Genomic DNA, 13,228 nt, shown 5'->3' on the forward strand with positions numbered 1-13,228 from the left:
CAAATATCCCCGCTGTAATATTTTCATCAATTCGGCATCGTGACGTCATATTGCTTCAACTTTCCAGTGACTGTCGCTCGATCGGTAAGCCCTTGTGGGAAATATGAAGATGCTATTATTTGTAAAACTCACATATCTTTAAGTAATAAAATCACTTTCCCTGCGAAATCGGCATTACCTGAACCGCTCGTAAAATATCTAACATCATCAAAGGCATCGACAACGTTCACGTCATACTGGCGTCATTACTGACGTAAGGTGTAATGGCCGCCTGGCGTCACAATCATTCAATATTGACCTAAAAAATTAGATTCTCGACATTGGTCTCCGCTGCGGAATTCAAAGATGTATGATAAAACTTGTTTTAACATTCGAATGTGCGCCATACGGCTATAACAAAAACAAACCAGCGATTATGCTTGTCGTAAGAGGCGACTAACGGGATCGGGTGGACAGGCTCTCTGATTTGGTTGATGCAGGTCATCGTATCCCAATTGCGTGGATTGATGCTCAGGATCATGCATCAACCAAGTCAGCGAGCCTGACCACCCGATCCCGTTAGTCGCCTCTTACGACAAGCATGGGTTGCTGAAGATCAATTCTAACCTGGAATATTGTGATACGAGGGATGATTGACAAGTTATGAGCTCCAAACAGAAAGACTTTACCTGAAGACATTAAAATGATAGATGTTTCAATATTATCCACTTCCCCATTGATACACTTTTGCCAACGATGTTAGAGGGATTTTATCCCAGTTTCGTAGAAATCCCCTTGGCTATCATCCAAAATATTCTCCACAGCTGTTGTGACGTCCTTGTTGGAGTCAAAATGGACTCCGGCTGGAGCTTTCTTCATGTTTGGGAACAGATGGAAGTCTGGCGGAGCCAGATCAGGGCCCACTTGCACAAAGCGATCTTAGCGCTAAGATGATCGTAACTCCCATTCTTTAACATAGGCTTACGATAGTCTTAGCGCTAAGATCGCTTTGTGCAAGTGGGTCCAGGAGAATAAGGTGGTTGCTGAAGGAGTTCTACAGCACACTCGAATTGTTGCCATGACAATGACTGACTTGTGCACTGGCGCGTTGTCCTGATGGAAGTGCACATCTTTTCTCAGTTTCCCTCGTCTCTTAAACTTAATTTCACCTCGTAACTGACTCAAAGGTGCAGCGTAATATGATACTGTTATCGTATGGCCAGTGTCGAAGTGTCAAGTATTCTGTCTGACATTTTAGAGCGGTCAATTTATAAAATGACTGAAATGTTCAGTTAATACATAAACTTAACAACGCGTATTCTGCGCGTGCGTTGGGGTCACGTGGAACGTTACTAATTATTATTTGCATATTCGTGTATATGCAACGGGTCGGCGTACGGTTCTTGGTAGGAAGTGATAACAGGTCGATGGCTTGTGGTCTATAAAGTTTACTTTATACAGGTAGATATGTATTCAAAAAGGCACGACGTGCCAGGTCAGCACATGGTAGTAGTGGTTGTTGTGTTGGTGCCCCGGAGCACCTAGCTGGGATGAGGGTGAGACCAAACTGACTTTAATCTCGATCATGATGATGATGATGATGATGATGATGATGATGATTTGGAGATTTTACGTGCGCTTTCCGACATCATTCGTATTTCGCACACAGGTTCACCAGGCCATTTAATTTTCATCTCTGAACCAAGGCTTATATAGAGCCAAGGTCACCTGACATGGATTAAATCATAAATATAAACAACAATAATTAATAAGTGACATAGTTGCACATTTCGTTCAGGATGGCAGACAGTCAATGCAAATTGGATTGCCAACATATAAGTAATGGTCGTTAACTGATGTCATGGCAACGGGGTAATTAGCCTTTGTTCATTCAGACAAAGGTTGTCCCAAAATCGGCAGAAATGACAAAGTGACTGAGTGAATCAGTCATTGTACAACATGACTCAAGTCAAGCTTTATTCAAGCAATAAGCCAACTGACAATACTGTTCGGGAACACCTAAAGTACAGATCAATCATAATATAAGTACTTAAGTAATACACACAAATCTTGCACGCTTTTTCAATCCTAAGAAATTAAATTTTGCAAGAGCACGTAGGGCTTCTGGTATGATGGACATGTTTTGTTTGTTTGTGTGTTTGTTTGTTTGTTCAAAGCTGCACTCAGCAATATTCCATCTATATGACGGTGGTCTGTAAATATTTAGTCTGGACCAGACAATCCAGTGAATGATGATAACATGAGCATCGATCAACGCAACTGGGATACGATGACATGCATCAACTAAGTCAGAGAGCGTTACCAGCCGATCCCGTTAGTCGCCTCTTACGACAAGCATAGTCGCTGATGGAGATGTACAATAATATGGTGGTATAATGGTGGTATATAAAATCAAATTCGGTAAGCATCAACATGCACAGATGAAAAGTAATTTTTATAATTATTACATAATCTAATATTTCTATAAAAGCTTAGCTTTGAGTAATGTCACAATTTATCAACCCATGGCTGTTTATTAATGTCAACACATCTCTGTTTGAACTTACCAATAAAACCCTTTATTTTTCCAACACCTTGTGGGAGGGCACGGGTGGCCCAGTCGTCTAAGGTGCCGCGATTCGCTGTGCAGAGTTGCGTCCCTTGGGCACGCCTGAAACCTATGATTGTGGGTTCGAATCCCGGTTCGCCCCGATTACGTTTCTAGGTTTGTCATCACTATACCCGTGCTCGTGGGTTTTACCAAAGTCTCAGAGCCTGCAACACTTCGGGCTCTCCTCCCACAATAAGCTGAGACGCCGCAGTATAACTCGAATACTGTTAAAAGCGGCGCTAAACCACTCACTAACTCCAACATCTTGCTCATGTACAAACTGACTGATTTTAGACATTAACTGTAACATATACATAACAAAGATACACGAACACATTGGGGGTGTATGATTTTGCATTTCTTGATAGATCACTTCATTGTTCACGTTATGAACGTTGTCATTTGCACCTTGAACATACGGGTCTCCAGACATAATGTCTGCAAGCTGGGGAACCTTCTCATTTCTGGATTTATCACGAGGAACAATTTTCGTTAAACGTGTGTTTTTTCATAAAGAAAAGTCGTAGAATGTCATATATAAACACTCTTCGACTTTGTGTAACAAAGAGCGCAAGGGTGGCCCAGTCGTCTGAGGCACCGCATTTCACTGTGCAGAGATGCGCCCATTGGGCACGCCAGAAACCTATGATTGTGGGTTCGAATCGCCACTATTATATTTCTACTTTCTAGGTTTGTCAGCACCATATCAGTGCTCGTGGGTTTCACCAAAGTGGTAAACGTCGAAGAACTGCATCACTTCGGGCTTTCCTCCCACATTAAGCTGACACGCCGCGATATAGCTAGAATACTGTTAAAAGCGGCGTTAAACCCAACTCAGTCACTAGTGAAACAAAGATATTTATCTGGAAAGAAAACGAAATATGAAAAAAATGTCCAACCACTGGCTACATTTTCGACCTGTAGAAGAATAAACTCTGTTAGATACACATGATCACAGCATATCTGCTGTTCATTTAAAACCTCGGTATACAATACGTTGCAATAAAAATTGTTGCATTTGTCACCAGTCCTTCCATAAAGGCTTAGTACCGAATGACACGAGGTCACGAATGCATTGATTTGCACATCATATGAGATATATATTAAGAACGCTTCTATCACTATTTCAAAATGGAATTCGCTTCGCAAAATCGTGAAATTAATTCATAGTTATACCTTATGCATATTGTCCGTTACATATTTAAGTGGACATTTTGATAACAGAAATGGAATATATATATATGAAAGCTATTTCGAAATAGCTTGAGTCATATCACTTGTGCGCACTGAACATAGTTATGCCCCATTACTCGCACCATATTCTACTACATAAAGTATTTTCGTAACAACTAGCATCTTTAGCATAAAAAAGAGTTGAAAGAAATTAAGAAAATTACGTTTTCGTGAAAAATTACACATCTTTTATATAAAAATAGTGTATTTCTTATTATTACAGTATGGACTTATTTCGTTTCTTACATAGTACTAAGGAAATGATATGAAATAAATATTGCATACTATATAGTGGTGTAACGTATAGTATACTATAGACAGTCGCCATTACGCACTTTGATAACACTGTCATTGGACTCAACCTGAATGAAAAAAAAACCATGATTCTACATAACCAGTGTTCATGCACGCCTGGTCGTTAAGAAGGGATTGGGATATGTAGAGAAAATAACAAGTGGAGCCACTGTAATGGTAAGTATGTTTCTTAATCACTTAAACTGAAAAATATTTACTTGTCAAAAAAAGTTCGGCTGCTTCTACGAGTCCAATTAAATGACGAACACACTTGCTGTCCTTGCATCAGTTACTTGTGTGGCATCCTCTGTCTTGTCGTCTGCGTCATGCCTATAATTTAATTTGAGTTGACACTCTATGCTTTGTTTTTTTTAATGATTAAAGGTCATTATTACATGACGCAGGAGTATCTCAATGTTGATCAGTCGACTTAGTCACATAGATCTACTTGATCAGTGTGACAAGCTAGGTCCAGAATGAAGTTGTCATCATGGTATTTTGGTATTAATGAATATACGTTGTAATTATATGTTTGGACCACACCAGTCAAACGTGATTATGCACCAGAAGTAACAATTATAATTGAAAGTCAAGGCGTCACCATGGTCACTGTCAATCAAACATTGCTATATCCACCTAATCTTGTTCCTTGTTTAAGATGAAGATTGATGTGGTCCCCACATTCTACAACCCGAAACATCTCAAGGATCCAAATATCTCTTAGACATGTAATATCCTCTTGTATCACGCCATGTCTTTACTGGATATTGCACCCCTAACTCGCTACATACAAAGTTGGAAGGTCAAACTGACAACCTGTGATATAACTAAAAAACTGTTCAGCCAAACTCACTCTCTTAGCATGCTTACAAACACTACCAAAAACATCTGTTGTTGATACAGTGGTCACCAAGTGGCCACGGACCCCATTTTCATGTCTGAAATTCCTGAGGATTCAAATTGTTCATGTTGATAGACCCTGGTAAATAGTTCCCTAAACATGCAAAAGAAAATGTTCCATCTTTATTATCATCTGCAATAGTGTGAGTGAGTTGGGGTTAACGCTGCTTTTAACAGTATTCCAGTTATATTGCGGCATGTCAGCTTAATGTGGGAGGAAAGCCCGAAGTGATGCAGGTCTTCGACTTCGACGTTCACACTTTGGTGAAACCCACGAGCACGGGTATGGTGCTGACAACCTAGAAACATAATCAGGATGAACAGGGATTCGAACCCACAGTCATAGGTTTCTGGCATGTCCAAGGGACGTAACTGCACAGCTAATCGCGGCGCCCTCGGCGACTGGGCCTTCTGTGTCCCCTTGCAAAAGCAAGTATGACTGATACAGTGGTAGGTTCCATAGTCAAGCTGATCATTCTTTCAGTGGCCAAGATCATAGTGTACATTGGAAGTAACAAACTGTCATTATCATGATCATACCATGTTTAACTGCTTTCACAATGTGTAAGTATAAACTTCAGTTTATTTCTATCCTTTTAACATGTTTGACTAAGATTGAAAACTAAACCATGTCTACTGGTCCATGCTGAGGCACTATACCTTTACCATGTTCACCTTTCACATAGTTATATATATGAACCACTGAACATCAGTTGTATTACTGTGCAACAATCCAGTACACATCAGCCCAACATTTACTGCTATGTCATGTTCATGTAGTGCTGTTTATGCATGATGTGTTAAATGTAAGTTATATATACATGACTATCATGGCTATACCCATATTTGTTTGTAACCTTCTACATGATCCAGGGTTTTACCCTGACCTACAAAACTAGGGGTCCAATTACTACTTTCAAGGGTCCTTACAGGAAAAATGAGGGTTCTGTAAAATAATGAAATGGTGTACAGGGATTGACTTAGGCCACGATATTCTCGCATAGTTGTCATAGATATCGCATCAACATTAATTCAGCGCGATTGAAAATAGCGTACATCTTTCAATAGTTTTATCCGCATTGACACTCTCGTTTTCACCTACAAACATCGAAAAAGTCGTATTGCTTGAAAAAATTATCTACCAGGGATAATTCTAGGCCCACATTTTCAAATACAATGAGGCATTTTAACATTGTGCTGTACGGGCGTTCCTCGGGAATATTTGAAATTTTCAAATAAGGGCCCATGTCAGAAAATTCCTTGAGTGAAACCTGATCTACTGAATCTAAAAATGTCAATAAAAACTTACTCAATAGTTTCTTCAATCAGCAAAAGTTGTTAATCAAAACAGCGATTCCAGCTGTAGAAACTAACAGTTTTAGTCCACTGGTCCTTATAATGATAACATATAGCAAAACCTTTAGAAAGGGCAAATTTCTACTAGTCCTTATGATACCTTAACTATTGGCCAGTTTGGCAAAGACTACAGGACTAGTGCCAATTTCTAACGCTGGATTTGCATACTCGCAACACTGCATGCCATCTCTTACTGTGCATTAATGATTCCTATGTCACTGCATGGAGCTTTGCACTACATTTTTTTAATACCTGATTGTCAAATCGTATTCAGTGATCTGCAACAAGTCATTAGCAATATTTTTTTTGTCACTTAAATCCTAGCAGAAATCCAAGACGTTCATGTATGTGCACCCAAGCAGAAATCAAGAGACAAAATGCAATCATGGGTATAGTTTCAAAACACATGCAAATTTCGATTTTGGAATGACAAAACCAAACCTAAATGAATATACACACAACTCTTTATCCATAAGAATATACAAATTTCAGATCACAAACGATCATATTTTAGATGAGAATCGCCTTGACTTTAGATAAGACAGCACTGGTTTTCATGAACGTATACCCTCTTGCAAGAATGGCCAATGTGCATGAATTACGAATTTTGAACTGCTTCTAGTGGCCAAACAGCAAGTTGGAGATTTTTTAGAATATGTTTGCTTCCAGATTTGTCAATATTTATTGAAAACTGTGACTTAATCATTCTAATGTAACTCATAAACATAGTGAATGTCAAAAATCTTTTCAACTTCCGGTTACTCTTAAACATTTTCTGGCTACTGCACATGGCAAACACCATTTACAACTGTCGCTATTTCATGTCATCGCTTTGAATATATTAAGTTACGATCTTAACCACTGTTAACAGACATTGTCGAAGATCTACAGTCGTATCTATAATTATTCTCGCAAATAAATCCTCCTAAAGTCAACAATGAACTGAACTGAAATACATAAATATTAATGTATTTTCTCCTAAAGTAAACAATAAGCAGAAATATAAATACTAATGCATTTTTTTGTTGATACTAATGCTAATATTTAAAAAAATTCGGGAGGATGTATCTATATTATCTGGTAACGTTAATTGCAACATAATTTGAGTCACAAATACTGAATATCAAATACAGTTTCCACTGTGGGAAGACAAAATGTCTCTGAAATCTCATCACACCAAAAAATCTCATTGCTTTTAGACCAGGGGGGATTTTCTCTCATAGGTAAAATATTCAAGGTTAACCCTTGGGTGTAGTGTACTGTACCATGTGTTCTGTAAGATTTAATAATTACTTTAATTACAGGAACTATATATTTCGTTTCAAGCAATTGGTACTATGAATATTATTGTGCGTCCCTCAGGGTGCAATATACATGATATATTTTTTTTTTCTGTGTCAATTCTAAACATTTGTGCATAACTGGACGCACATATCTACATCAAATAAAACACTGTAATCCATGCTAAACAAATTAGGAATGCTTGTCATATTAATATCAGTACACACCATCTGTTTCAATAATCAGTGATAATCCAAGATAATTAATAACTATATTTATAATTAAGCATTGGATGGAACTATTGCCAATAATCGCAGAGTGTAAACAAGCAATGGTTACTAATAGACTACGGTATCATTTGCCATTAGTCCAATGGGCCCAAGACTAGTAAAATATATTTTGGTCTAGAAATTTCAGGTAATAAAAATCAATTTATTGTCTGAAAACTGGCTTCCACGGGAGATATAGCTTGGGTGAGGTCAAACAATATGAAGATGATATTGCCACAATGAAATTGCATCACAATGCTTTGCAAACCATGGACGACTTCGTTCACTGTGACGATTTCGTCTTGGACCTAGATATGCCACTTGAAGAATTCCCACTCTACGACCAGGGGTTGGTTTCAGATGACTCTTGGTCTGAATAGAATGACAGCGATGTTACCGCTACAAAGCAGTCGATAATACCTCCCAAAAAGTTTCACTCAAAGAAAAAGATAGGAAATGAAAATATGACGGCTGTCTACGAGCGTGGGTTTTCGAGGGCGTGGGAAGAAAAAGCCATTCAAATATCAAAAGTATTTTATGACGTATTCTATTTGTTTGAAAAATCAGTTAATATATCTCATTTTATGCTGCAATTGTTAATTATTATAAATAAATAAACAAAAATACCAAATCCACTACGAACGACACAGAAAACTATGATCCAGTAAATTGCACAGGAACTCAGGAAGTGTAAATAAAACTCACCAAGAAGGAAGGAAGACACTTGTAACATATCACCATATACCCGATGTTCACAAAATATATCTCCAGATTAACTTCATATCTTATAATAAATCCAGGCTAGATTTACTTGCAAAAATGCATGGTCACCGGCTGGTGTAAATGCTTTTCTGTTAGCCAGAAAAAAATGACGTCATATTAATGTTTTTATTTCATGTAAATTCGCTACTATTTTATAATGCTAATAGTTCCAGTGATTTTAAAAAAAATACACATTAAACTATGAGCGTTGTTAAATGAATTTTCGATGTGTCCGACGATGGGCTTCACAAGTTGGTTGGTTGGTTTGTTATTTAACGCCGCACTCAGCAAGTAATCAAATGTTATTGGTTAATGCCAGTTTGGGGCTAGCAGTGATAATGGGTTTTGCTGGAACGAGATATGTTTTTTCAAAGGGAGGCTACCGTTAAATTCCAATGCAAAGAGGGCGATTGTAATTTTACAATCGTTATTTGATATTACCCGATTAGTTTGATATTTCAGCATACAAATAATTAGGTATTTCAGGTATAACAATATAGCTTCAACGAACATGGTACCAGATATATACTAGTATATCGTAAACTGTAGTAATGTTTGTAGTTTTCCAAATTGTTTCACCATGGTTTTCTGTTAACATGTGATCAATGCAAAACAAACTTTAAACTCTAACCTGGAACGAGGCATGCAACTATTACTATTAAAACAAAACAAAGCATCACAAATCTGACATATGTAGATGTATTTATCATAGAAAAGGACAGTAGACCATCTATTTATTTTACTAAATGACACCTTCAACCTTGCTGTCTCGAACTTCTCTCCCGACGACTGCCGATATAATCCTTCTTCTTTCTTGGCATTTACAAAGCAAATGATACAGTAAAATATGTTTATAACGAACACGCTTAAAACGAACTGACGGATATTACGAACTGAATTTTTGGTCCCAGGTATTTGCTGTATAGATGTTGTATATATGCTTATAACGAACTACGGTTGTAAGGAACTAAAATTAGTGGTCCATTTGAGTTCGTTATAACCGTAGTTTACCGTAATTTTATAATACAAATATTTCATATAACAGATTTTTATTTTTGTATGATGTTTTCATTGTTGTGTAAATACACAAAGTAAGTAGTACCTTCATCATATTTACATTATTATGATTGGGTTTAGGCCCAGATGAAATAGCTCATAATCGAAATTTACAGTGCATAAAATAAAAAATATGTTAAATGTAGTCATGATTTATAAAGGCAAAATGTACAGAAAACTAATATAAATCATCGTCAAAATATGTAGTAATCTTCAGCGCAATATGTGATAGAAGCCTAACTGAAACAAAGTTAATAGGTATGTTAAACTTACGAAGAAATGGCGTAAAATATGGCTTTGTGCCAAAAATCATACAAAAAAACTACCGATCGTACCAAAATAACTTTGGTTCCAAGAAGGGAAATCATGATGAATGTGAAAATATTTATTTCAGGACCGAAAATAGGAACACATTCGTCTGAAAGCATGCGAAAACTAAGAGTTGTGATGTAATTATTCTGGAAAAATTCAGATTTAGTTGCATTTCTGGAGTCAAAATCTGAAATTTCACAACTGCCCTAAATTTGTTAATGGCACTAAACTAATTTTTAACAAGTCTCCTTTTTGTACACCTCAGTAACCAAGGACGTTCATTGCGAATTAGAGGCTGTTATAGAAAATCAAAATCTGCTCTTTGGCCGATTTTACATGTGCGCCATTTTGTTCTCTCGGACAAAGACAAAGTGTGATCACAGTCATCAAATACAGTGACAACGACTTGCTTCAGGGCACCAACAAATCAGTTGTAATGTTGACAATGCTGAAATATATTCTTTGCATGGAAAAAAAGGCGACAACGATGACTGCAGTGAACACGTCATTGCTCGCTTCCGGACAGGTTGCGCAGTACAAGCCTTAGCACTGATGGTTTCGCGCATAGGCTCTATTATATGGTCTCTGATATCAGAAGACATTAAAATGATATTCTCTTTCTATAAACCCTAAATTCTTCGGAAAATGGTGTCAAAAAGACAACTTCATGGTGGTATACTCAAAACATTTTAACACAGACTGGATGCATATAATATTTGAATCATGATACGATTCGATTCTCCACATAGGTACGTGTGAAGCCCATTTCTGGTGTCTCCCGCCACGATATTGCTAAAGTGGCATAAAACTCTACTCTCTCACTCTGATGGTTTTCATGGTCAGTGGTTTTACTTTTAGGCAGTCCGCTTTAGCTTTTTGTTACCTGATCTGCAGTAAGGCTATGTCCAGGTAATGATGTAAGCCTGGGTAGATGAGTGAGTATGGTTTTACGCTGCTTTTAGCAATATTCCAACAATATCACGGCGGGGACAACAGAAATGGGCTTCACACATTGTACCCATGTTGGGAATCGAACCCAGGTCTTCGGCGTGACTAGCCAAGGCTTTAACCACTAGGCTACCCTACTGGTATCAGACCTAGTTATTGCATAACATTGTAAATTTTTCTTTTTGAAAATCAATGCAGAATTACGACATGCATGAATACATCGTGTACATGGTAGACACAATGGATCGGTCCGTCCAGATTCACCTGTAAATCATGACAACCATAGGAGCTGTGCATGCATCTGTTCATATTCATAAATATTTATTGTAATTTGAATATAAAGTATCTATACAAGTGTCTTGTCAGCTGCGAGAAATATGATAATGAGTATACAGTATTATACCGTGACTTTCCAGTATATGTAAGCCTTCTGGTAATACAAGAAAGCCGTTTCAAACTGTGTCGTCAGACAGGCTGGAGAAAACACAGCATGCTATGTTCTCTGTGAAAGCTGGAAGATAGTCTCAATGGTATGCTGGTCCTGTTCTGGCATTTATGATTCCTGGAGAGATGTACACTTCCTGTGTGCTGTGATCCAGGCACAGGTTTGACATAGACCCAGTATACGCAGAAAGTGTGCTCAGTTGCTCTTGCCATTAACCACCTGCCTGCTTGGCTGTGACTCGATTTACTGGCTGATGTAACTTGTTACATAGCTGTAACCATGGTAACATTGCTGACTGAGGTGTGTAACAACTGTCACTCACTTAGCGTTGTTGTTAATTAGCAAAATGTTCTGCATGGAATGTATGCACTAATAGTCATGGTTGTGTCTCATTGAAACTTCTCAATCCTCAGAGGTTTAAAACAGTTCAAAGATGCTAATTGTTATCCTCCTTGGCACTTAGGGGCTGTGGGGTAGCCTAACGGTTAAAGCGCTCACTTGTCATGCCGAAGACCTGGGTTCGATTCCCAACATGGGTACAATGTCTGAAGCCCATTTCTGGCCATGATATTGCTGAAATATTGCTAAAAGCGGCGTAAAACCATACTCACACACTCACACGGTCCTTGGCACTCGGCATATAGGTGGTTAAACAGAGACTGGTCGGCTCGAGGTCACTATACTGTATCTAAGTACGGTATCCATGTTAAACTGTGGCATGGTAATTCAGTGGGTTAGCACTGAACAAACTGAACAAAAGGCATAAGTCTGGACTTGTGCGTTAGCATGCACTTCACTATAAAAGTGAAATAATCTTAAACATGATGTTAGATCCCATTTCACCTCACCATTATCATGATTATTGTGTGCCTTGTAACCATGACAACGTTAACTGTTTACTGCTTCTAGTGTGATTGTTCTTGTCTACAGTTGTACCTCTGATGCAGTTGTGTATTGGTGACAGTCCAGCAACATGTTAGAGGGCCTGGCTGCATGGGTGCTCAACACCTATGTGGGGGAGTACGTGGAGAACCTCAACACGGACCAGCTGTCCATCGCTCTGCTGCAAGGTGAGATACCCAATACTCTTATACCACATGCAGTAGATGAGGGGCACGGGTGCTCCAGTCGTCTAAGGCAGCATGGTGCAGAGGTGTGTCCCTTAGAAGGTTTAGAACTTAACGCTAGCCTGCCAGCCTGGGGCTGGTACAAATTCCAGCGGGCGAGTGCAAATTTCCACATATCCCCCATTGTTTTAACATTACAGGGGCATTTTATCTTTACCTGGGCTAGTAAAGCTTTTGATATTAATTCTAAACCTGACCTTAGGCCTGTTAGCATGATTAGGCATGTCAGAAGACTATGATCATGAGTTGTGTCCCTTAATTGTGCCTCAATCTGCTGGCTGTGGTTTGAATCCGTTGCTTTGACATGTTTGTTGTAGTTTTAGGCCCATAGAACATATAACTGAACGTATTACATTGCAATATGTACTTTCATTCTTTTTAATCATGCTAATAGTGTGTGCATGTTTTCATTTAATAATATATCTACTTCTTGCTCACATTGTAGGAGCTGTTGAACTTGAGAATTTGCCTTTGAAAAAAGATGCCTTGAAAAGCCTTGACATTCCTCTGGAAGTAAAATCAGGTAAGTTTGATACTCTGCAAATATCAGTTGCTACGGAAATGGTCAAGTTTTTTGCATCTTTCGACCCTGTTAACCACTGTCTATGCTTACCATTACAAAGATATCACAGATTCTTCCCTGACCGCCACAGCA

General features: G+C 38.3%; 1 protein-coding gene across 2 annotated transcripts in view; it reads left to right on the forward strand.

The window, feature by feature from the left end:
- Positions 1-4,159: 4,159 nt before the first annotated feature.
- LOC124111838 (vacuolar protein sorting-associated protein 13D-like) overlaps positions 4,160-13,228 on the forward strand; it is a 120,571-nt gene continuing 111,502 nt past the window's right edge. For both annotated transcript variants that reach the window (XM_048384355.1, XM_048384356.1), the window contains exons 1-3: positions 4,160-4,294; positions 12,377-12,516; positions 13,019-13,096. In XM_048384355.1, coding sequence (XP_048240312.1) covers positions 12,420-12,516; positions 13,019-13,096 — 175 coding nt within the window. In that variant the 5' untranslated portion in view covers positions 4,160-4,294; positions 12,377-12,419. The remainder of the gene's footprint in view (positions 4,295-12,376; positions 12,517-13,018; positions 13,097-13,228) is intronic.

This window comes from Haliotis rufescens, unplaced genomic scaffold (genome assembly GCF_023055435.1).
Source record: "Haliotis rufescens isolate VD_foot unplaced genomic scaffold, xgHalRufe1.0.p SCAF_5, whole genome shotgun sequence".
Taxonomy (NCBI): Eukaryota; Metazoa; Mollusca; class Gastropoda; order Lepetellida; family Haliotidae; genus Haliotis; species Haliotis rufescens.